This window comes from Bombina bombina, chromosome 6, assembly GCF_027579735.1.
Source record: "Bombina bombina isolate aBomBom1 chromosome 6, aBomBom1.pri, whole genome shotgun sequence".
Classification (NCBI taxonomy): domain Eukaryota; kingdom Metazoa; phylum Chordata; class Amphibia; order Anura; family Bombinatoridae; genus Bombina; species Bombina bombina.
Genome location: NC_069504.1, coordinates 219,281,820 through 219,308,171, shown reverse-complemented (window position 1 = coordinate 219,308,171; position 26,352 = coordinate 219,281,820). Strand labels below are relative to the sequence as shown.

Genomic DNA, 26,352 nt, shown 5'->3' with positions numbered 1-26,352 from the left:
ATTATGTTTTCTTTCATGTAATTAACAAGAGTCCATGAGCTAGTGACGTATGGGATAATGACTACCCAAGATGTGGATCTTTCCACACAAGAGTCACTAGAGAGGGAGGGATAAAATAAAGACAGCCAATTCCTGCTGAAAATAATCCACACCCAAAATCAAGTTTAACAAAAAACATAAGCAGAAGATTCAAACTGAAACCGCTGCCTGAAGAACTTTTCTACCAAAAACTGCTTCAGAAGAAGAAAATACATCAAAATGGTAGAATTTAGTAAAAGTATGCAAAGAGGACCAAGTTGCTGCTTTGCAGATCTGGTCAACCGAAGCTTCATTCCTAAACGCCCAGGAAGTAGATACTGACCTAGTAGAATGAGCTGTAATTCTCTGAGGCGGAATTTTACCCGACTCAACATAGGCAAGATGAATTAAAGATTTCAACCAAGATGCCAAAGAAATGGCAGAAGCTTTCTGGCCTTTCCTAGAACCGGAAAAGATAACAAATAGACTAGAAGTCTTACGGAAAGATTTCGTAGCTTCAACATAATATTTCAAAGCTCTAACAACATCCAAAGAATGCAATGATTTCTCCTTAGAATTCTTAGGATTAGGACATAATGAAGGAACCACAATTTCTCTACTAATGTTGTTGGAATTCACAACTTTAGGTAAAAATTCAAACGAAGTTCGCAACACCGCCTTATCCTGATGAAAAATCAGAAAAGGAGACTCACACGAAAGAGCAGATAATTCAGAAACTCTTCTAGCAGAAGAGATGGCCAAAAGGAACAAAACTTTCCAAGAAAGTAATTTAATGTCCAATGAATGCATAGGTTCAAACGGAGGAGCTTGAAGAGCTCCCAGAACCAAATTCAAACTCCAAGGAGGAGAAATTGACTTAATGACAGGTTTTATACGAACCAAAGCTTGTACAAAACAATGAATATCAGGAAGAATAGCAATCTTTCTGTGAAAAAGAACAGAAAGAGCGGAGATTTGTCCTTTCAAAGAACTCGCGGACAAACCCTTATCTAAACCATCCTGAACAAACTGTAAAATTCTCGGTATTCTAAAAGAATGCCAAGAAAAATGATGAGAAAGACACCAAGAAATATAAGTCTTCCAGACTCTATAATATATCTCTCGAGATACAGATTTACGAGCCTGTAACATAGTATTAATCACGGAGTCAGAGAAACCTCTATGACCAAGAATCAAGCGTTCAATCTCCATACCTTTAAATTTAAGGATTTCAGATCCGGATGGAAAAAAGGACCTTGTGACAGAAGGTCTGGTCTTAACGGAAGAGTCCATGGTTGGCAAGATGCCATCCGGACAAGATCCGCATACCAAAATCTGTGAGGCCATGCCGGAGCTATTAGCAGAACAAACGAGCATTCCCTCAGAATCTTGGAGATTACTCTTGGAAGAAGAACTAGAGGCGGAAAGATATAGGCAGGATGATACTTCCAAGGAAGTGATAATGCATCCACTGCCTCCGCCTGAGGATCCCGGGATCTGGACAGATACCTGGGAAGTTTCTTGTTTAGATGAGAGGCCATCAGATCTATCTCTGGGAGCCCCCACATTTGAACAATCTGAAGAAATACCTCTGGGTGAAGAGACCATTCGCCCGGATGCAACGTTTGGCGACTGAGATAATCCGCTTCCCAATTGTCTACACCTGGGATATGAACCGCAGAGATTAGACAGGAGCTGGATTCCGCCCAAACCAAAATTCGAGATACTTCTTTCATAGCCAGAGGACTGTGAGTCCCTCCTTGATGATTGATGTATGCCACAGTTGTGACATTGTCTGTCTGAAAACAAATGAACGATTCTCTCTTCAGAAGAGGCCAAAACTGAAGAGCTCTGAAAACTGCACGGAGTTCCAAGATATTGATCGGTAATCTCACCTCCTGAGATTCCCAAACTCCTTGTGCCGTCAGAGATCCCCACACAGCTCCCCAACCTGTGAGACTTGCATCTGTTGAAATTACAGTCCAGGTCGGAAGAACAAAAGAAGCCCCCTGAATTAAACGAAGGTGATCTGTCCACCACGTTAGAGAGTGCCGAACAATCGGTTTTAAAGATATTAATTGATTTATCTTCGTGTAATCCCTGCACCATTGATTCAGCATACAGAGCTGAAGAGGTCGCATGTGAAAACGAGCAAAGGGGATCGCGTCCGATGCAGCAGTCATAAGACCTAGAATTTCCATGCATAAGGCTACCGAAGGGAATGATTGAGACTGAAGGTTTCGACAGGCTGTAATCAATTTTAGACTTCTCTTGTCTGTTAAAGACAGAGTCATGGACACTGAATCTATCTGGAAACCCAGAAAGGTTACCCTTGTTTGAGGAATCAAAGAACTTTTTGGTAAATTGATCCTCCAACCATGATCTTGAAGAAACAACACAAGTCGATTCGTATGAGACTCTGCTAAATGTAAAGACTGAGCAAGTACCAAGATATCGTCCAAATAAGGAAATACCACAATACCCTGTTCTCTGATTACAGACAGAAGGGCACCGAGAATCTTTGTGAAAATTCTTGGAGCTGTAGCAAGGCCAAACGGTAGAGCCACAAATTGGTAATGCTTGTCTAGAAAAGAGAATCTCAGGAACTGATAATGATCTGGATGAATCGGAATATGCAGATATGCATCCTGTAAATCTATTGTGGACATATAATTCCCTTGCTGAACAAAAGGCAATATAGTCCTTACAGTTACCATCTTGAACGTTGGTATTCTTACATAACGATTCAATAATTTGAGATCCAGAACTGGTCTGAAGGAATTCTCCTTCTTTGGTACAATGAAGAGATTTGAATAAAACCCCATCCCCTGTTCCGGAACTGGAACTGGCATAATTACTCCAGCCAACTCTAGATCTGAAACACAATTCAGAAATGCTTGAGCTTTCACTGGATTTACTGGGACATGGGAAAGAAAAAATCTCTTTGCAGGAGGTCTCATCTTGAAACCAATTCTGTACCCTTCTGAAACAATGTTCTGAATCCAAAGATTGTGAACAGAATTGATCCAAATTTCTTTGAAAAAACGTAACCTGCCCCCTACCAGCTGAACTGGAATGAGGGCCGTACCTTCATGTGAACTTAGAAGCAGGCTTTGCCTTTCTAGCAGGCTTGGATTTATTCCAGACTGGAGATGGTTTCCAAACTGAAACTGCTCCTGAGGACGAAGGATCAGGCTTTTGTTCTTTGTTGAAACGAAAGGAACGAAAACGATTGTTAGCCCTGTTTTTACCTTTAGACTTTTTATCCTGTGGTAAAAAAGTTCCTTTCCCACCAGTAACAGTTGAAATAATAGAATCCAACTGAGAACCAAATAATTTGTTTCCCTGGAAAGAAATGGAAAGTAGAGTTGATTTAGAAGCCATATCAGCATTCCAGGTCTTAAGCCATAAAGCTCTTCTGGCTAAGATAGCTAGAGACATAAATCTAACATCAACTCTAATAATATCAAAAATGGCATCACAGATGAAATTATTAGCATGCTGGAGAAGAATAATAATATCATGAGAATCACGATTTGTTACTTGTTGCGCTAGAGTTTCCAACCAAAAAGTTGAAGCTGCAGCAACATCAGCCAATGATATAGCAGGTCTAAGAAGATTACCTGAACATAGATAAGCTTTTCTTAGAAAAGATTCAATTTTTCTATCTAAAGGATCCTTAAACGAGGTACCATCTGACGTAGGAATGGTAGTACGTTTAGCAAGGGTAGAAATAGCCCCATCAACTTTAGGGATTTTGTCCCAAAATTCTAACCTGTCAGGCGGAACAGGATATAATTGCTTAAAACGTTTAGAAGGAGTAAATGAATTACCCAATTTATCCCATTCCTTAGCAATTACTGCAGAAATAGCATTAGGAACAGGAAAGACTTCTGGAATAACCGCAGGAGCTTTAAAAACCTTATCCAAACGTATAGAATTAGTATCAAGAGGACTAGAATCCTCTATTTCTAAAGCAATTAGTACTTCTTTAAGTAAAGAGCGAATAAATTCCATCTTAAATAAATATGAAGATTTATCAGCATCAATCTCTGAGATAGAATCCTCTGAACCAGAAGAGTCCAAAGAATCAGAATGATGGTGTTCATTTAAAAATTCATCTGTAGAGAGAGAAGATTTAAAAGACTTTTTACGTTTACTAGAAGGAGAAATAACAGACAAAGCCTTCTTTATGGATTCAGAAACAAAATCTCTTATGTTATCAGGAACATTCTGCACCTTAGATGTTGAGGGAACTGCAACAGGCAATGGTACATCACTAAAGGAAATATTATCTGCTTTAACAAGTTTGTCATGACAATTATTACAAACAACAGCTGGAGGAATAGCTACCAAAAGTTTACAGCAGATACACTTAGCTTTGGTAGATCCAGCAGGCAGTGGTTTTCCTGTAGTATCTTCTGGCTCAGATGCAACGTGAGACATCTTGCAATATGTAAGAGAAAAAACAACATATAAAGCAAAATAGATCAAATTCCTTATAAGACAGTTTCAGGAATGGGAAAAAAATGCCATACGTCAAGCTTCTAGCAACCAGAAGCAAATGAAAAATGAGACTGAAATAATGTGGAGACAAAAGCGACGCCCATATTTTTTGGCGCCAAATAAGACGCCCACATTATTTGGCGCCTAAATGCTTTTGGCGCCAAAAATGACGCCACATCCGGAACGCCGACATTTTTGGCGCAAAATAACGTCAAAAATGACGCAACTTCCGGCGACACGTATGACGCCGGAAACGGAAAAGAATTTTTGCGCCAAAAAAGTCCGCGCCAAGAATGACGCAATAAAATGAAGCATTTTCAGCCCCCGCGAGCCTAACAGCCCACAGGGAAAAAAGTCAAATTTTTGAGGTAAGAAAAAATATGATAATTTAAAGCATAATCCCAAATATGAAACTGACTGTCTGGAAATAAGGAAAGTTGAACATTCTGAGTCAAGGCAAATAAATGTTTGAATACATATATTTAGAACTTTATAAATAAAGTGCCCAACCATAGCTTAGAGTGTCACAGAAAGTAAGACTTACTTACCCCAGGACACTCATCTACATGTTTGTAGAAAGCCAAACCAGTACTGAAACGAGAATCAGTAGAGGAAATGGTAAATATAAGAGTATATCGTCGATCTGAAAAGGGAGGTAAGAGATGAATCTCTACGACCGATAACAGAGAACCTTATGAAATAGACCCCGTAGAAGGAGATCACTGCATTCAATAGGCAATACTCTCTTCACATCCCTCTGACATTCACTGCACGCTGAGAGGAAAACCGGGCTCCAACTTGCTGCGGAGCGCATATCAACGTAGAATCTAGCACAAACTTACTTCACCACCTCCCTTGGAGGCAAAGTTTGTAAAAACTGATTTGTGGGTGTGGTGAGGGGTGTATTTATAGGCATTTTAAGGTTTGGGAAACTTTGCCCCTCCTGGTAGGAATGTATATCCCATACGTCACTAGCTCATGGACTCTTGTTAATTACATGAAAGAAATAGAGATCATGATAATAGTCCGCCATTATATTTAAAATCTCATCTGGCTTTGTGATTAATTTATCCCCTTCTTTGACAGATTCAATTAAGGCAGATCCTTTGTCTTGTTTAACTAAATTGGCAAGTAACTTGCCTGCTTTGTTTCCATATTTAAATAGTTGTGCTTGTAATTTTAGTTCTCTTTGTGTAGTTTTATGTAATAGGAAGGTGTCTCTTTCCTTTTTAGCTTGCGTGTATCTGTTCCATGTTTCAGGAGTTTTATTTAATATATAATTATTGTAAGTATTTGATAATGCTTTAGAAACATTCTCCTCCTTCATTTTATATTTTTTCGTTCTATTAATATTGTACGCTAAAATCTCCCCCCTCATAACTGCTTTTGCAGCTTCCCAAAAAATCATTGGTCGGTTAACATAATCACTATTTAATTGGGCATATTCTTGAAATTTCAAACTTAACATTGCTTTAAATTCTGGATCAGTAGCCAAATATTGAGGAAAATAAAATCGTGAATTTTTATTTCTAAGATCCTGTGCGTGTATTTCAAAAGTTATCGGGGCATGATCCGAGACTGTGATAGGAAAGATGTTAGACTCTATATTTAAATTTAAAAATTTCTCATCTACCAAAAATAAGTCAATCCTTGAAAGCGTCTTATGAGCTTTGGAGAGACATGTATAGTTTTTAATATCTGGGTTATATAGCCTCCAAATATCCTTAACTTTTAGAGTAGAGAATATTTTAGCAAAATTTTTTGTTTCTAATCTGTCTTTCTTTGTTCTTAAAATTCGAGCATCTTGCCTTAGTCTGTCTAGTGCATAATGTGCGGTCATATTGAGGTCTCCTCCAATTATTAGCAAGCCCTCTTTTTTAGAGAGTATTTTAGTTTGCAAGGTATCCCAAAAAACATAATCAATAGTATTTGGTGCATATATATTACAGAGTGTATATATGCTCTTTGCGATCTTAACCCTCAAGAGTAAGAATCTCCCACCTGGATCAATTTCTAAAACTGTGGATACAGCCTTTATTTTTTTCCCCAAGTAGAATTGCAACTCATTGCTATTCATTCTCTTTTTAATGGACTTTTTGATTTTTTACTTACTTTAGAGGTAACATAATACTACTGTTTATGGGCGCCAAGCCGGATTTACCGCACGGCTATTGGCTAAGAGGTAAAAACGTCACCTCTTAGACAATTTTTTTTTTTTTTGGCCGTGGGCTGCTGTACAAGGTAAAAACGGCGATCAATTGAATCAAATAAAGGAGCTTTCTACATGAAGTATCTTACACTTCATGAATGTAAGTCCCCTTTGTTTCATTAGTAAATCCTAGCGTTTGTAAAACGCTAGGATTTACTTTCACTTTAAATAACATGGGCATCGCTAATAAATCTGCACAAATACATTATACGCAGCATATAAGCATATTCCATTAAAAAAAAAATTCCTTTGCAGAGTTAGCAAATTTATAATTCACACAGATAATATAAAGCAAATTATCTTAAGTTTTTTTAAATGTCTTAAAATCTCTTTATGCCTCTGCTGTTAATTGAAAGTCTTCCATTTATGAAGAAAAACTTAAATTATGCTTACCTGATCATTTTCTTTTCTTCAGATGGAAAGAGTCCACAGCTGCATTCATTACTTTTGGGAAATTCAGAACCTGGCCACCAGGAGGAGGCAAAGACACCCAAGCCAAAGGCTTAAATACCTCCCCCACTTCCCTCATCCCCCCAGTCATTCTGCCGAGGGAACAAGGAACAGTAGAAAATGAAAAGGTGCCAGAAGAACAAAAATAAGACGCCCCACAGAAAAAAAACGGGCGAGGAGCTGTGGACTCTTTCCATCTGAACAAAAGAAAATGATCAGGTAAGCATAATTTAAGTTTTTCTTCATAAATGGAAAAAGTCCACAGCTGCATTCATTACTTTTGGGAAAATACCCAAGCTATAGAGGACACTGAATGCAAAAACGGGGGGCATACAAGAGGCGGCCCATTCTGAGGGCACCAGGCCTGAAAACCCCTACCCAACAACATCCCGCTTCGTCCGAAGCAGAGAACAACTTTGGAACACACCCTTACTAAAGAAAGGGAACAAGCTACTGTATTCTTCTACAAAGAAGAAAAGACACAGAGAAAACATGAATGTTCTTGTAAAGTGCGGCTAATCCCCCTTAAAGGATTACTTTCTGTTATAATTTTTAAGCTAAACAACATATTAAAGTTAATAAACATTAATTAAAACCTACTGACCTATATGTTCTCCAAAACAAAGTTTCATAACGTTCTAAAAGTTATATCTTTTATTCGCCGATGATCTCATGTTATCCTGCCCACTATTTTCAGCACTGCATGTTCAAAATACTTAAACCAATAACTTTGTGTTTAAAGCGCCATTTTGAAACCTAGGTATTGTAAACGGATTGGTACAGAGCAAAGGATACCCACGGAGTGGGTTTGGAAAACAATTAAATTTGCAGACAAGATTTCTGATATATGGTAGAGATATGTTAAATGAAATGCTATTGATAAAAAGCGTATTTGGGGTAGTTAGTTAGTAACAGGCATAGAAAATATTTACTTACAGTGGCCCTTTAAGGGACTCAAGGCGCTGCTCATCTTATCAACCTCAAAAGGAGGAAGGCTGAGTAGACCTCGCCGGGGAAAAAATGACTTAAACTTAAATACTTGCAGGGCAAGCAGAAAGCAGCTGAAGATAAGATCCTTCAGATTGCTAACCAGCGGATAACGTCACAGGCTATCCAAGAGCCGCCAGGCCTTCCCACAAACCTTGAACATGGAGAAAGGAGAAACCTCAAGAGGCTTACTGTACCTCGAATGCTCCGAGGATGAATTTAGCAGAGCAACAGATCTCAGATCCTGCTCCAACACTGGACCAGCCCAAGCGACAGACATGTCTGATAGACAGGGGGTAGAATAAAAAGTAAGCCCAGCACTCACCTCTAGACAACAGGTGCACGCTATGGGGGTTCATGCACTAACCCCAATAATAGACTGTAACGTAAAGTAGAAAGCAGCACCAAATTGTAGAAATATTAGTTCCTTTTAATCATCAGAGACATAAAAACAAACTTTGCTTTTATGTCTCAGATGATTAAAAGGAACTAATATTTCTACAATTTGGTGCTGATAGACAGGGGGGACAGAAAGACCCCAACCACAAGCCCCTAGGGCAGAACTTTCCAAACTTTTCATGTTGGTGACACACTTTTTAGACCTTCATTATTTCGCGACACAGTAATTCAGTTGTACTAGCAAACAGGAGGTTAAACTAACTTATTTTAAGCGATACGGACACATACATAAATTATATAATAACAAAATATATTTACAAGTAACAGCATGAATGTGCAAGAATTATAAAATTTTTTGATAACACTAATAGCTACTTAATATTTTAATTGGATGTATGAGGTTGATGGGATGAACACAGTTTCTGAATATTTGGTGGAATATTAGATAAAGACACTCGTATTTTTAAGCTTCCACTTTCTATCCATATATCAAGAGCAGGAGCAGCAATGCACTACTGGGAGCTAGCTGCAAAAAACAAACAAACACTGACTTCTGACTTTAGCTGAGCATTTAAGCTGCTGCCCTCAGAGTTCTGCGAGTCCGACTGGCTACTGCCCGCGCTGCAAACACACTGCTGTCCCACTCACTGACTACACATGCAGTCACAAGCCGATTGAGGAGACTACTCGTGCAGTCAGGAGCCAATGTGCCGCCAATGGGAATAGTTTCAGTTCCCTCTGAGATGCGCCAATAGGTTAACATGATCTGTGACCCACTAGGTATCAATCACGTGTCAACCATGTGATATGCATTGCAGGCAGGCAGGCGAAAAAGTCGGAAACCAAATAAAAAAAATAAATAAATAAAAAAAAAGTAAATTAAAAGAAATTAGTACTGAAGCAGGGACACACCTAAATACTGCCGCCGACACATTAACGTGTCACGACACACAGTTTGGAAAGCACTGCCCTAGGGAATGGAAAGAAAAAGGGGGGACTCACCCATCCCAACCCGCTCCTCCAAAATAAGGCACCCCCAAGGAGAACCCCCTGGGTGCAATAGATCCGTAGGAAGACCTGTCACAGCTCTCAGACAGTCTCTACGTAGAGAGATCAAATTCAAACAGGCGGAACAGAGCCCACAGAGCAGCAGATGCTGTCCCTTACAGAAATAAGCCACCTGATCCAACCTCCTACACACAAGGCAGGACAAAGTCCCTCCAGAGAGAGGAAACCCCAGCTCATAAGGAAGACAAACTATCCCCTCAGAAGGGAAGGGCACAGATAAGAACAGTGTACATGTCCACAAGACATGAAGATATAGTATGATCAAAACACGGACCGAATGAAAAAATCATCCAGACACCAATGTTGACCCAACAAAGAAAAAACTCCCCATGAAGAGGAGCACACTCCGTCCGAAGGACAAGTCGGGCCTTAAATTTATAACCAGTACCCGAAGGTGGATGTGAACTCTGGCCTTCCAGCTTGCAAGCCCAATGAGCTAGCCCCTATGTCGCAACATAGGGTCCCTGAAAAAACTGGGCCGTCCCGAACCAGTCCACAGGATCATAAATCTCCAGACATCCAAGTAGGATCCAAGACAATTCCCAGCCCAAAGGGAAAAGAACACCCTTAGCCAGGGGTCAACACCCCCCCAACAAGGTGCTAGGCTGCGACAAAGTCACGCAATTTCTCTAGAGCCCAAAAGGCCCCAAAGGGCAACCTAAGGTAAATGAGAAAGAGAACATTCTAACCTGAAAGAGAGTAGAAAGGCTAGTCTCCATAATCCCTTCAGATTAACGTTCCAGAGGACCACACCCAAGGGAGAAGAATGCAAAGCATCCCGAACCCAGGCAGAAAAACCATCCCCTAAGCAAAAAGCTTGGAAAAAGAGACAACACCTCCTATCGACCCTGATATGGAGACGACTAACTCCCGAAGGAAGACAGAGACTCACGGCTTTCACTTCCTAATTAAGCAGCCAAAGCTGCCAGAAAAACTGGACGAAGTCCAGAAAGTCTCGACCCAAAGGAAGAGAACCTCTAAAAGGAACAAGTCCTAAAAGGACACTTCCAAAGAGACCATGAAAGGCAAAACCGTAAGAACGGTGGTATGAAGGACCTAAATCCTCCAAGCCACAACAGAAAGGAACACTCTAGTTCCCGGAAAAATCAGAAGCAACTGATCATGTCGCCGCAAATCTCAACGGAGTCCCGGCCCACTAGCTTGAAAGGCAAATGAGGACTGACCCCATGCCCCTAAGCAACCATGGACCCTCAAGTCCTCTCAGGATGCTAGTTGAAACTTGTCAAATAAAACAAGTAAACACAAATCATATTGTGATCACTAGGCGCCCTCACCGGACCAACCGGACATAAAAAGACGCCACATGTCTGAACTAGGCCTCAAAGACGAAAGGATTTGTACCCAGTCAGGACCAGCCTGAAACCATGGGCCCCAGCTCTGTCAAGGCCACATAGAGTCTCCACCGAGATGGAGGAATAAAGAACAGTCAGACTTTTGTAAACAGTCCGACCGCAAAATCGCGAGTATCAATTCCAGAGAAGAAAGTTCCCGAAGAAAACTTCACACCACAACATGAGCTTTAGATCCCCAGACCCATTAAGAGTGGGATCCTCCAGAAACGCCAAAAACGTGCATTAGTAGAACACGAAGGCGCACCAGTCTATAACAAAAGGCGCAACATAAGTCCCCGAGACAAAAGAAAACACCAGCCCTGAAGGTTGAACTCCTGAAGCCTCAGGGGCAGTCGCTCCCCCGGAGGGCTGAACCGGACCAGGCGATCCCACGCTTGACGAGCCCCGGTTCATGGACAATATTGTAAGCACACTCCCGGGAAGTGCAGATGCGCCAGCGCCAAAGATATGGCCATGTGGAACCGTGTTGTAACCTCTGGTGGGAACAGGCCACACTTCATAGAAGGATAAGTAGCGTTTGGGTTACCTGCATGTGTAATAAGAGTTGGTGGTAGGAAACTCGTCTCGTGAGAAATAGAATCCCCAGAGACGGATGGCTCAGTGGGCATCTGATTCCCTGATCTTGAGGAACAGAGCACTCTAAAACAGCATTCGGAACTTAACTCATGGGCATGTATCACCCGGGCCAATTCATATTCTTCGCAAGTAGAGTCTGAAACAGAGACATCTGTCTCCAAAAAATCAGAATCCTCCATAACTGGGACACTAAATAAAAAATGGACCAATAAGAAAAATCTAAACGGCACCTTACACCACCAATGGCTGGGGCACTCACCAAATCCAGAGAACCAGACACCAGCGGACCAGGATTTCTCAGTCGCCACATGGTCAGGAAAGCGGAAATGAGGTCACAAGGTAAACCGTACAGTCCACGCAAAAGTGCACCCGACCGTAAAGGCTGCCTCACTAGACATAGGCCGTTATGTTCCAAAATAGCCATGAGCCGGAGCAACACTACACAGTAGCAGACAGAATCACATAAACATGATTATAACCCCCCCCCCTATTCAATAACCCCCCTCAAGAGATGTTAACCCTTGATTCCTAGATACAAAAAGGAGCCTCACCGAGACCCTATGTTAAAGTTATCCCCAAAAGGTTGTAGCCCCTCTCGGATAAACAGTTGTAATTACAATACATCCATGATGAAAGTAAAATGAAACTATTTTACCGGAATCTACGCTGTGGAACAGGAACACGGCCCTTGAAGTGTGACCGATAGTAGCGTCGCTTCTGTCATGGACTTGAGGAAAAAAAGCAGGCAGCGAAACTCGTTAACGCTGATTGCTTGTGGAGCTGTTAATATGAGTCGGGATGGTTTCGCAGAAAGACTCTCCCTGCATCATCTAACTTTCATCCATACTCTCACGGCTGACAGGACTACTTAAAACTACAGTCCCATGCCGAAGAGTACTACCCTCCATAAGAGACTATCGAAAACTTCTGACACTTCTCTGCCAACCTCCTGGGACGAAAGGCAAAGAATGAGTGGGGGAGGTATTTAAGCCTTTGGCTGGGGTGTCTTTGCCTCCTCCTAGTGGCCAGGTTCTGAATTTCCCAAAAGTAATGAATGCCGCTGTGGACTCTTCATTTATGAAGAAAATATGTATGTTTAAAAGCTTTATTTAATTTTTTTCTTTAGATAGCAAAGCTGTCAAGCTGGTAGCATGGAAGAGGCACTCCATTTAAAATGGAAGTTTGCAAATGTTTGTGAAAACAATGTATTTAAAGCTAAAATACTTTCTTACTGTTTCAATGAAGCAAGAACATTTTTATATGCCAAAAAAGCATCATGCGCCCTCAGAGCTACATTTCAGGAAGCCATCGTAAGGAAGTTTTCAGCTTAAGCTTAGATCCAGAACAGCAGGCAAGCAAGAACAAGTGAAGGAAGCAGCCAGCATGGATGATTCTTCATCTTACAAGCAGCATGAGACGCTCCGAAGCTGCACCCACAGTAAAATATATCATTGGGGTCCTTCTGACACCTCATGTGGTGGTGTCTCAGGGGCCTACAGTTTAAGAATTGGAGTGTCTGGTATACCTGCAGTGTGAGAAGAGAGCTTTATAGTCTTAAGGTGGTTGCTTTTAAGAAAGGACAGACAGAAGTGGTGTGAGCAGCTGTGTCAACAACGCATGCCATGTGTGCGCTGCAACCCAAAAAAGGTACTTTATTGCTTTCCCGTTTCAAAGAAAATAGGGTTAGGATACTCTCCTGGGAGACAAAACCAATTGCTTAGTTGTCACTTGCACCTGGGATAATAGAGCATCTTGGTCCTAAATTTGAGAGCTGTCTCAGATTTTTAACACATTTGTAAAGCCCTACTTTAGGGACATAAATATTTTAATATTATTATATAACATTTTTGGGTACTCATAATGAAACAATTCTGCATGTAATTAAGCTCTAAAAAGCAAATTATGCTTACGTGATAATTTCATTTCCATCGTGGGGAGGAGAGTCCACGGCTTCATTCATTACTATTGGGAATTAAGAACCTGGCCACCAGGAGGCGGCAAAGACACCCCAGTCAAAGGTTGAAATACCTCTCCAGCTCCCCTCATCCCCCAGTCATTCTGCAGAGGGAACAAGGAACAGTAGGAGAAACAATAGGGTATAAATGGTGCCAAAAGAGAAATTAAATTTAGGTCCGCCCACCGGAGATACGGGCGGGAGCTGTGGACTCTGCTCCCCACGATGAAAATGAAATGATCAGGTAAGCAAAATTTATGTTTTCCATCTAAAAGGGGAGGAGAGTCCACGGCTTCATTCATTACTTTGCCCAAGCTCTAGAGGACACTGAATGAAACCGGGAGGGTAAAAGGCGGACCCTAATCTGAGGGCACCACAGCCTGTAGAACCTCTCTCTCAAAAGCAGCTTCCGCAGAAGCAAAAACATAAAATTTGTAAAACTTGGTAAAACTATGTAAGGAAAACCAGGTAACCACCTTACAAATCTGCTCCATAGAGGCCTCATTCTTGAAGGCCCAAAGTGAAGCCACCGCTCTAGTGGAATGAGCCGTGATCCTCTGAGGAGGCTTATGTCCCGCTGCCTCGTAAGCCAAACGGATCAAGCTCCTCAGCCAAAAAGACAAAGAAGTAGCAGAAGCCCTCAGACCCCTGCGCTTCCCTGAATACCAAAGAAAAAGAGATGTAGACTGTCTGAAGTCCTTTGTAGTCTGAAGATAGAACTTCAGGGCACAGACCACATCTAGAATTATGAAGTAACCGCTCCTTCGAAGAAGGGTTAGGGCACAGAGAAGGAACAACTATTTCTTGATTGATGTTAAGATTGGACACCACCTTGTGAAGAAATCCCAAGCCGGTGCGAACAGCCTTATCCGAATGAAAAACCAGATAAGGTGGCCCATGTTGCAAAGCCGCCAGTTCAGATACTCTTCGAGCCGATGCAATGGCCAACAGGAAAAGAACCTTCCAGGACAGAATCTTAATGTCAAGGGAATGCATAAGCTCAAACGGGACCTGTTGCAAAACTCTAAGGACCAAGTTCAAGCTCCACGGGGGAGCAGACTGCCTAAAGACAGGCCTGATTCAAGATAAAGCCTGAACAAAGGATTGGATGTCAGGGATCTCAGCGAGTCTCCTGTGTAACAAAACAGATAATGCAGAAATCTGTCCCTTTAAGGAACTAATGGCAAGTCCCTTCTCTAAACCATCTTGAAGAAAGGACAGAATTCTGGAAACCCTCACCTTGTGCCAAGGGTATCCATGTTTCTCACACCAGGACAAGCAAGTACTCCACACCTTATGGTAGATGCGCAGAGTGACTGTCAATCACACTTTCAGAAAAACCTCTCTTGGCTAGAACTAAGCGTTCAATCTCCACGAAGTCAGCCTCAGAGAATCGAGATTCTAATGTTGGAAAGGAGCTTGTTCCAACAGATCCCTGTGACAGGGTAACCTCCACGGCCGAGAGGATGACATCCCCACCAGATCCGCAAACCGTGGCCACGAAGGAGCAATCAGAATGGTCGCCGCTCTCTCCTGCTTTATGTGTGCCACTATACGAGGTAGAAGTGATAAGGGAGGAAAAATATATGCTAGATCGAACCCCCAAGGCGCTGCTAATGCATCTATCAGTTCTGCCTGGTGGGGTCCCTCGACCTCGACCCGTAACGGGGAAGTTTGCAACTGAGTCTGGACGCCATGAGATCTATCTCCGGCGTCCCCCATCTGAGACAAATCTCCGCAAACACCTCGGGGTGAAGAGACCATTCCCCCGGGTGGAATGTTTGCCTGCTGAGAAAGTCTGCTTCCCAGTTGTCTACACCCGGGATGTAAATCGCCGAAAGCGAGCAGTTGTGGGCCTCCGTCCATTCCAGTATCCGAAACACCTCCCTCATTGCAAGGGAGCTCCTTGTACACCCCTTATGGTTGATGTAAGCCACCGAGGTAATGTTGTCCATCTGAAACCTTATGAAGTTGAACGCCCCAAGACGGGGCCACGCCTTAAGAGCATTGTAGATCGCTCAAAGTTCCAGGATATTTATCAGTAAATGGGACTCCAGCCGAGACAATTTCCCCTGTGCCAGTCTGGCCGGGGCACTCACCACCTCCTATGAACCGGACTACAGAAACCACTTTGTCTCCTCCGTCACAGATCAGACCGGAAGTGAAGAGCCCCATCCGGTCACACGGGTGCATCGCAGGACCGCCCCTGCCTAAAGGAGAAAACGGGCCAAAAAAAGGACCACGCAAAAACTCCCGGAAAAGCACCCGATAGTTCCACCGATTGCAAGAGCCTTATCCCGCACAGTGCAGCAATGACACAAACAATATCTTGTATAACCCCCCCCCCCTGTTCAATAATCCCCCTACCAGGAATATTAACCCGAGATTCTGTAAAGATAAAAGGCGCCACACTGTGGCCCTGTCTTCTATGCTAACATTGTGTATAAAATGAACGATCTTACCAGAATCCACTCCGTCTAACAGGAACACGGCCCTTCAAGTGTGAAGGTCATAGCAGCGCTCCTGACATGGATTTGAGAGAAGAAAGCAGTCTGTGAAATTCGTCAACGCCGATTGCTGTAGGAGCTGTTAATACGAGTCGGGATGGTTTCGCAAAAGACTTTCCCTGCATCTCCGGACTCTAACTTTCACCCAAGCCCTCACTCAGAAGCCTTATACTATAAGGCTTATAGGGTTACTTAAAACTCCTGTCCCATTGCGAAGAGTAATACCCTCCATAAGAGACCTCCGAATCTTTGGCACCTCTCTGCCACCACCTGTAATGAAATGCAAAGAATGACTGGGGGATGAGGGTAGTGGGAGAGGTATTTAAGCATTTGGCTGGGGTGTCTTTGCCTCCTGGTGGCCAGGTTCTTAATTCCCAATAGTTAAATTCTTTTATTTATAATCCAAAAATATAAATACAAAGCCTCTCAATTGGGCTTACCTTTCACCACGCAGGGTGTTTTACCAAATATAGACAAAAAACAAAAGGTAAATAGCCTCTAATTTGGGCCATCATTTTACCTCACAGGGTGTTTCACAAATTTCAAACAAAATAAACAGAAGGCCCTTCATAAAAATAAAATAACCATACAGAATGCTTTCTATCAGTCATTACTCAGTGAATGTAAATCATCCTGTATTCTGTCTTTATATTTTTGGTATTTTAATCCCACATATCCCCATACCCCTTACCCACAAACAAACAACAAACATAACAAAACAAAACAAAAAAGGGGACCACAACACAAATGTTTGCCATTCCCACCTGCCTTCTGTCTGTCTAGATTTAAACTCAAGCTTCTACTATATTCCTAAAGGGACACCAGAACTGTTTCTGGAGGGTATCTGAAAGTGAATGTATAAATTTCCCCCATGTATTCATATATTCAATACTTGCGTAATCATTGAGATCTTGTACATCAAATTGTTCGATAATTGCCTGTTTTATCAGAAAATTCTTCCATTCTGTAAAATTAGGTTTTTTACTATTCTTCCAATTTCTAAAAATTATACACCTGCCGCTAACACTGATGTATATATTAATTTCCAGTCTCTCCCCATTTCTTTAGTCCATACAAGAAACAGCATTTGTTCTAGCTCAATATTGCAAGGTCTCTTTAAGATCTTATCTAGCCAGTATTTAATTTTAAGTCAGAATTGGCTGATTAAGGGACAATCCCAAATCATATGTATCAGATCAGCTGCATATTTACTACATTTTGGGCTTTTACTAAACTGTGTATTACCCCATTCTGCTCCCTTCTTAGGGGTGTAATAAATTCTGTATAATAATTTCAAGTGTGCCTCTCTCCAGGTTTCAGATATCGTTATTTTAGCTACTTGAGAGATTGAGTCCCTTATTCTTTCAGTAGGCTCATCTATTTCTGTAATGTAAGGTCTCCATTTAGCAGTTAAATTGTCTAAGTTATTTTGACCTTCATGGGCAAGAATAAGTTTGTACCATGGTGATACTGAATATATTCCCTGCTTAACCATTATTAGCCACGGTTTAATCTTATCCCAACCCCAGTTCCATCCATTTTCCTTAAGTTGATTCGCGTAATGCCTAACCTGGAGATAAACATAGAAATCTTTATTATCGATTAGGAAATCCTTTTTCAATGAGTCAAATGTTTTAACGGCCTTCCTTTCCATGTCTAATATTTGATGAATGAGTTTCAGCCCTTTTACATCCCAACTTTGAAATAGAGATGAATTAATGTCCATTGGAAATGCCAAGATATTCTGTATTAGCAGATGTTTGGACATACCATATTCAACTCCTACCTTCTTGCAAAGTTTTTTCCAAGCTATTAAGGGGTTAGCTATAGTTTTTGTATTTTTAATATTTACCGGCAGTTTTTGCCACGAATTATGTATAATATTCAATAGATTATATGGCTAAAAATGTTTTTTTTCCCCAATTTCTGGTATCGTATAATACGTAACATCTGTTATCCACTCCATCACTATTCTACTTAGCATTACCCAGTTATAGTATTCCAAGTTTTGGAGGGCTAATCCACACCCAATATCTCTTTGCAGGTATAGTTTATCCAAAGAAATTCTAGGTCTCTTATTCCATATAAATTGCCTGACGGCTGACAGTACGCCTCATATCTTTTTTCAAGATCGGGACAGGAATATTTTGAATTAGATATGGAATTTTTGGAAAGATTATCATTTTTGAAGAGATTAACTCTACCGGTAATTGATATAGGTAGCTTAGTCCAAGTTTTTAAATCTTTTATTTTCTTGAGTAGTGGTATATAGTTCAAACTATACCATTTATCCTCTCGAGTTGAAATCAAGATTCCTAGGTATCTTATACCCTCTTGAACAATTTTAAAATAATTTCCAAGCCTCAAATCTACATCTTCCTCAATTCCCAATAGTAATGAATGAAGCTGTGGACTCTCCTCCCCTTTAGATGGAAATTCAGCAATTTCTAATTCTCAGAACACTAAATGCAGTGCATGCACCATGCTGACTTCTCAAGGCTAACCCTGCTACATGCTTTTACCGAATTGGCTTTATCAGATAACTGCAAAACAATGCATTTATACTAACTTTATGACAGTGGCTTGCTTTGCTGTCTGTAGACTAACCACAGATAGGCTCTTCCAAATAAGGCAAATTAAGGGTGTTTGGGTATTGAAAAATTATTGTAGTAAAAATTATGTTTATTTGTTTTACAAACATTTAGACTTTGATTAAAGAGACAGTAAACATCTTATAATTAGTCTGAAACTTAGCACTTAATATTTACAACCTGTAACGAAGAACCATCCTTCAACTGAAATCAAAGCAGCAGTACAGACCTCAAAAACTTACGTATAAACCAAGAGACAAGGAGGCCCATTTATCAAGCTCCGTATGGAGCTTGAAAGGCCGAGTTTCTGGCGAGTTTGAAGACTGGCCAGAAAAAGCAGTTATGAAGCAGCAGTCTAAAGACCGCTGCTCCATAACCCTGTCCTCCTGCTCTGATGAGGCGGACAGGAATCGCCACAATTCAACCCGATCGAGTACGATCGGGTTGATTGACGAGTCAGCAGGGGGCGGCGTTGCACCAGCAGCTCTTGTGAATGCTGAATACGGAGGTCCGCAAGACCTTTCATAAATCGACCTCAATCTCTTAGCGTCGGTAAGAGAAAGAACTCACGCAGCTCACATTGTGCACTATAATCCGGAAGTAAATCCAAAGGAGTAAAATCTAAATGTAACAAGAAAAAAAAAAGTTACATTATTATAAGCCTCAAAAAGCTTGGAGTGCCTTAGTCTATGAGTAAGCTCCTGTAGGGGGCGTGAAACGCGTCAGACTGCTTGCATCTCCTTAGACTGCCATGTCTTAACTCTTTTTACAGTTTTCAACAATACATTTTGACAATTTTTAATCCCGTTGGTTTTGGTGTAGTGCCTGCCGCTTTCCTTCTCCAGTACTCTCTCAGTGTGTCTCTCTCATATATATATATATATATATATATATATATATATATATATATATATATATATATATATATATATATATATATATATATATATATATATCTCGATATCTATCACTATGGATCTCATGTACCAAGGAGATTTTCTTATAAAACATTTGTATGGCTGTTTTAGAGCCACAAAACTCTAGATAACAATCTTCATGCAACTTTTATTATTATTATGGGTTATTTGAAGAGCGCCAACAGATTCCGCACCGCTAATGCCATAGAACTTCTCAAGTATCTGGAGAGACTGATACTGGTCATTTGAAGGAGTAAGATATCAAACATTCCTTATATTCTTTATTTTGTGCCCAGGAGGAAGGAGGTAGAGATAGGATATGGTAAATCACAGCTGCTAGACACACATGCATATGAAATACACACATTTCTAATATTTTCCTCTTTTCAACATGGAACCTCTTGCTAGTTTTTCAGCTTAGCTATCAAATTTTGTGCTGAATTTGCATTCTAAAGTACCTGACTGCATGTCACATTATCAGTCGGCAAAACTTATTTTGTGAAAAGTTAATTAATTTCTAAATGAGAGCTATCTGGTCCCTCTAACTACCACCAAAGAGTCATCAACCAAACTTTTTTTTAAATGTTACCTATTCTTAAAATCATAATGTTTATGCTTACACATCAGGCAAAAAGATTACTCCTAACAGTTATTTCCTCATTAACAATCAATATTGCATGATAAAAAAAAATATTACTCACCTGTGCAACCACAGTCTGTACAAAGGTGTGGGGATGCTGTTTTTGGTGAACAGCACTTTCTATTGCTACTTTAGCTACAGTGCTTGGATCAACTCCTGGTGGCACAGCAACCATTGTTGCACTGCACCCAGCATTGTTGGGGTCACTTATTGTAACAATCCTCACTCCTACTTTATTTGGAATTACTGAAACAGGTTCTCTGCCATTGTCCTCTGCTGGCCTTTTCAAAGCTTTGCATTCAGTCACACCATTTGTCGACCTTACTTCAGCAGGTATTACAGGTTGGGAAACTCTTGGCCCTGTGTGGGTCAAGCCTATAAATTGATGTCCTGGTAAAAGAGAAGCTGTAGCCTGTGTTGAAACAACTACAGAAGGTCGTTGCTGAGGCACGTCTAAATTCATACTTGAGACTATAGGTCCATTCGGTAAGTCTGTAGGGTTAGCACAATGTATCTGAATTGCCATATTAGTAGCATCATGGATGCTACCTGAAAAATGTGATACACTGTTGGGTACTATAGGTCCATTAGAAAGTTTTTCAACTTGATCACTTCTGGCAGTAACTTGAGAGGAATCAAGAAGTTCTTGCTGTTCTGCCAGAGATATTTCACCGTTTCCTACATGATTGGAAGCTTTGTGATTTGGAATGTTTTTGCTTAAATGAGAAATGTCTCCCTTTTCAAAATCACAAATTCCATTAACTTGTGGCCTTTTGAAATCATGTTTTGTCTCTTGAATGTTTAATTGATCAGAGTTTAGCTTTCCTGAAGCACCATTTCCCCCCAATTCCACAGATGACCCATTAGTGACCAGCTGACTGGTCTCATTTTGAGATTTCCCTGAGTTTGAAGGAGGTAGGCACGAATCACTATATTTTATCCCATTTAAACGATTTCCCATTTGTGTTTCATTTGTTTCCCCATTGCTGGTGTTTGCAGATACTTTTGGACATGAAGGATTCTCCATCACTTCAATTTTACGTTCATGCACATGCAATCCAGTCGCTTCCTTTGCTTCTTCCTCCTTTTGGCAAATTATCTTATCACCTTTGAAAGGGGGAGAAGCAGCAGCTCCTGGTACCTGACCTGTTTGTTGAGTAAGCGTAGAAGGAAGAGTTTGCACCTGAAGTCCAACTCCTGCTTGTGTCCCAGTCACTGGTGCAATGATCTGAGGTGTACTTCCCTGGCTTACGGTTGCAGTAGCAAAACTGGTATTTGGCACAACTGTTATAGTAACTTGGTTGCCTGTAGTTCCTTGGAAAATTGTTGCTGGAGAATTTGAGATCAACTGCCCTGGCAAGATTTGCAAGTTTGAGATTGGAACAGTCTGTACTGCAGGCTGATTCTGCATTGCACTCTGGACTAACTGGACATTTTGTTGCCCAACTAGTATTTGTGGAGTTGTAGGTTGCCCTTGAACTCCAAAAGAAGGTGCTTGATTATTGGCTACTTGATAAACAACTTGAGGGCTTGGTGCTCTTGCATTATTTGGAGGTGGCAATTGTGGAGCAGGGAGTATAAGTTTCCCCCCTGGGGTTGATGGCCCTCTTTTAGGTAGCAAGAGCTGCTTTATGAGGCTAGATTCACCTGGAGTAGAGTGTCCACCTCCTGAGTTGGGCTGCTGCTGTTGCTGCAACTGTAGGGGTGACTGCTGTTGATGAGATTGTATTTGTGCCTGTGGTGATTGTTGAGCTTGTGCCTGCTGCTGTTGAGGAGGTGCTGGTGACAACTGCTGTCTTTTTACAGAAAGCATTTGACCGACTGTCTGTGGGGGCCCTTGTGATACCGAAGTAGTGGGGGGAGATGTCATTATAGGAGATATCTGATTATTTGTGGTTGGTAAAGGAGAAGAGGAAGCTGGAGCTATGCTGGTTTGTCCGGTTAGCTGAACAGTCTGCCCAGCTTGAATTGCTGCTGGATTAGCAAGTACTATCTGGTGAATGGCTGGTGCATAAGCCTGACCAGGTTGAGCTGATTGGCTTACAATCACTACACTCTGCTGGGGTTGCTGCTGCTGAAGAGGCTGTTGTACTACTGTAGATGATACTTGATGAGAAGTGATGGGTTTTGGAGCAATGTTTTGGAAACCAATCCGTGAAGCTTGTGGGTTCTGGACACCAGCAATAGTAACCACCTGCCCAGCTGCCACTTGGAAACTCTGCACAGTGGTTACAGAAGCAATGTTGGATGAAGAGGTTACATATTGTTGGGGAGTTATGATTACAGTATCTTTTGGTTGATTGGAAGTTTGAGTCTGTTGAGGTGGGATTTGCACACTTTGGGATGATGTGGTGATTAACTGCTGGCCATGTGAAAGTGCAGTTGTACATGTTGGCATATTTTGCACTCTGCTAAATATATGTCCTTGAGGTACAGTTTGTTGAATAACAGCTACAGGAGTAGCTGATGTTATCTGGCCAGGGACAACAGTGTGTAATGGGGATTGCTGCTGAATAACAGATGGATGGTGAAACAATGCCTGAGATCCTACAACAGTAACTCCAGTTTGCTGTCCTGCGCTGCTGTGATTTTGAACCATAGAAGCCTGTGTTGTACCTCCCAAAGCAATACTAACAGGAACGCCTGAATGTGGAACAGAGCCCTGTATTACTGTTGCTTTGACAACCTCACATGGAATTGGAGTTTTATTTTGTATTACAGTTACTGTGGTATTCTGTTGATGCTGGGTTTGACACTGTGGATTTTGTGGTATTCGGCAAACTGTTTGTGCCACACTGTGAACTCCTTGAATTGGAAAGGACATCTGCGTTGCAGTTAAATTGGGAGACTGACTGGTCACTGGGCCTCTCTGGAAATTGTTTCCTATGCCCTGTTGCACACCTGTTTTTGTTTTTAGATAAGAAAAAAAATTCAAATTAGACTAGAATAACTGTAATTGGGAAAACTATAAATTGTACTTCATATAAATGTACACATTATACTTTTATGTATTTTACTATGTGTTTAATCCTGTAAATGTATTACACACACACATACATACATAACATTGCAGTTCCATGCTGTTCTTAAGCCAGGCACTGATTAAAGGGACACTAAACACCCCAAAAAAAATTATTTTATGATTTAGGTAGAGAATACAATTTTAAGCAATATTCCAATTTACTTCTATTATCTTATTTGCTTCATTCTTTAGGTATCCTTTGTTAAAGAAATAGCAATGCACATAGGTGAGCCAATCACACGAGGCAGCTGTGTGCAGCCACCAAAAGCAACAGCTACTGAGCCTATCTAGATATGCTTTTCAGCATAGGATATCAAGAGAATGAAGCAAATTAGATAATAGAAGTAAATTAGTTGTTTAAAAACATAATTTATGCTTACCTGATAAATTACTTTCTCCTGTAGTGTAGTCAGTCCACGGGTCATCATTACTTATGGGATATTAACTCCTCCCCAACAGGAAGTGCAAGAGGATCACCCAAGCAGAGCTGCTATATAGCTCCTCCCCTCTACGTCACACCCAGTCATTCGACCAAGAACCAAACGAGAAAGGAGAAACTATAGGGTGCAGTGGTGACTGGAGTATAATTAAAAAATTTAGACCTGCCTTAAAAAACAGGGCGGGCCGTGGACTGACTACACTACAGGAGAAAGGAATTTATCAGGTAAGCATAAATTATGTTTTCTCCTGTTAAGTGTAGTCAGTCCACGGGTCATCATTACTTATGGGATACCAATACCAAAGCTAAGTACACGGATGACGGGAGGGACAGGCAGGATCTCTATACGGAAGGAACCACTGCCTGAAGAACCTTTCTCCCAAAAACAGCCTCCGAAGAAGCAAAAGTGTCAAATTTGTAAAATTTGGAAAAAGTATGAAGAGAAGACCAAGTTGCAGCCTTGCAAATCTGTTCAACAGAGGCCTCGTTCTTAAAGGCCCAAGTGGAAGCCACAGCTCTAGTAGAATGAGCTGTAATCCTTTCAGGAGGTTGCTGTCCAGCAGTCTCATAGGCTAAACGTATTATGCTACAAAGCCAAAAGGATAGAGAGGTAGCAGATGCTTTTTGACCTCTCCTCTGTCCAGAATAAACGACAAACAGGGAAGAAGTTTGTCGAAAATCTTTAGTTGCCTGTAAATAAAATTTCAGGGCACGGACTACATCTAGATTGTGCAGAAGTCGTTCCTTCTTTGAAGAAGGGTTAGGACACAATGATGGAACAACAATCTCTTGATTGATATTCTTGTTAGAGACTACCTTAGGTAAGAACCCAGGTTTAGTACGCAGAACTACCTTATCTGAATGAAAAATCATATACGGCGAATCACAATGTAAGGCTGATAATTCAGAGACTCAACGAGCCGAGGAAATAGCCATTAAAAACAGAACTTTCCAAGATAACAGCTTGATATCAATGGAGTGAAGGGGTTCAAACGGAACACCCTGTAAAACGTTAAGAACTAAGTTTAAGCTCCACGGCGGAGCAACAGATTTAAACACAGGCTTAATCCTGGCCAAAGCCTGACAAAAAGCCTGAACGTCTGGAACTTCTGACAGACGCTTGTGTAAAAGGATGGACAGAGCTGAGATCTGTCCCTTTAACGAACTAGCAGATAAACCCTTTTCTAAACCTTCTTGTAGAAAAGACAATATCCTTGGAATCCTAACCTTACTCCATGAGTAACCCTTGGATTCGCACCAGTGTAAGTATTTTCGCCATATCTTATGGTAAATTTTCCTGGTAACAGGTTTCCTAGCCTGTATTAAGGTATCAATTACTGGCTCTGAAAATCCACGCTTTGATAAAATTAAGCGTTCAATTTCCATGCAGTCAGCTTCAGAGAAATTAGGTTTTGATGTTTGAAAGGACCCTGAATTAGAAGGTCCTGTCTCAGAGGCAGAGACCAAGGTGGACAGGATGACATGTCCACTAGATCTGCATACCAGGTCCTGCGTGGCCACGCAGGCGCTATTAGAATCACTGATGCTTTCTCCTGTTTGATCCTTGCAATCAAACGAGGAAGCATCGGGGAGGGTGGAAACACATAAGCCATCCTGAAGGTCCAAGGTGCTGTCAAGGCATCTATCAGGACCGCTCCCGGGTCCCTGGACCTGGACCCGTAACGAGGAAGCTTGGCGTTCCGGCGAGACGCCATGAGATCCATATCTGGTTTGCCCCAATGTCGAAGTATTTGGGCAAAGACCTCCGGATGAAGTTCCCACTCCCCCGGATGAAAAGTCTGGCGACTTTTGTGGATCGCTGACAGGTGGCAAGAGTGAGACTCTGCCCAGCGAATTATCTTTGATACTTCCATCATCGCTAGGGAACTTCTTGTCCCTCCCTGATGGTTGATGTAAGCCACAGTCGTGATGTTGTCCGACTGAAACCTGATAAACCTCAGAGTTGCTAACTGAGGCCAAGCCAGTAGGGCATTGAGAACTGCTCTCAATTCCAGAATGTTTATTGGAAGGAGACTCTCCTCTTGAGTCCATGATGCCTGAGCCTTCAGGGAATTCCAGACAGCGCCCCAACCTAGAAGGCTGGCGTCTGTAGTTACAATTGTCCAGTCTGGCCTGCTGAAGGGCATCCCCCTGGACAGATGCGGCCGAGAAAGCCACCATAGAAGAGAATCTCTGGTCTCCTGATCCAGATTCAGCGTAGGGGACAAATCTGAGTAATCCCCATTCCACTGACTTAGCATGCACAATTGCAGCGGTCTGAGGTGCAGGCGTGCAAAAGGAACTATGTCCATTGCCTCTACCATTAAGCCGATTACCTCCATGCATTGAGCCACTGACGGGTGTTGAATGGAATGAAGGGCACGGCAAGCATTTAGAAGCTTTGTTAACCTGTCCTCTGTCAGGTAAATTTTCATTTCTACAGAATCTATAAGAGTCCCCAAGAAGGGAACTCTTGTGAGTGGTAAGAGAGAACTCTTCTCCTCGTTTACTTTCCACCCATGTGATCTCAAAAATGCCAGTACTAACTCTGTATGAGACTTGGCAGTTTGAAAGCTTGACGCTTGTATCAGAATGTCGTCTAGGTACGGAGCTACAGAAATTCCTTGCGGTCTTAGTACCGCCAGAAGAGAGCCCAGAACCTTTGTAAAGATTCTTGGAGCCGTAGCCAACCCGAA

General features: G+C 41.6%; 1 protein-coding gene across 1 annotated transcript in view; it reads right to left on the bottom strand.

The window, feature by feature from the left end:
* Nucleotides 1–26,352, bottom strand: part of ARID2 (AT-rich interaction domain 2) — a 574,897-nt gene that overhangs the window by 90,459 nt on the left and 458,086 nt on the right. Inside the window, exon 15 of the mRNA XM_053716737.1 lies at nucleotides 20,257–23,096. Coding sequence (XP_053572712.1) covers nucleotides 20,257–23,096 — 2,840 coding nt within the window. The remainder of the gene's footprint in view (nucleotides 1–20,256; nucleotides 23,097–26,352) is intronic.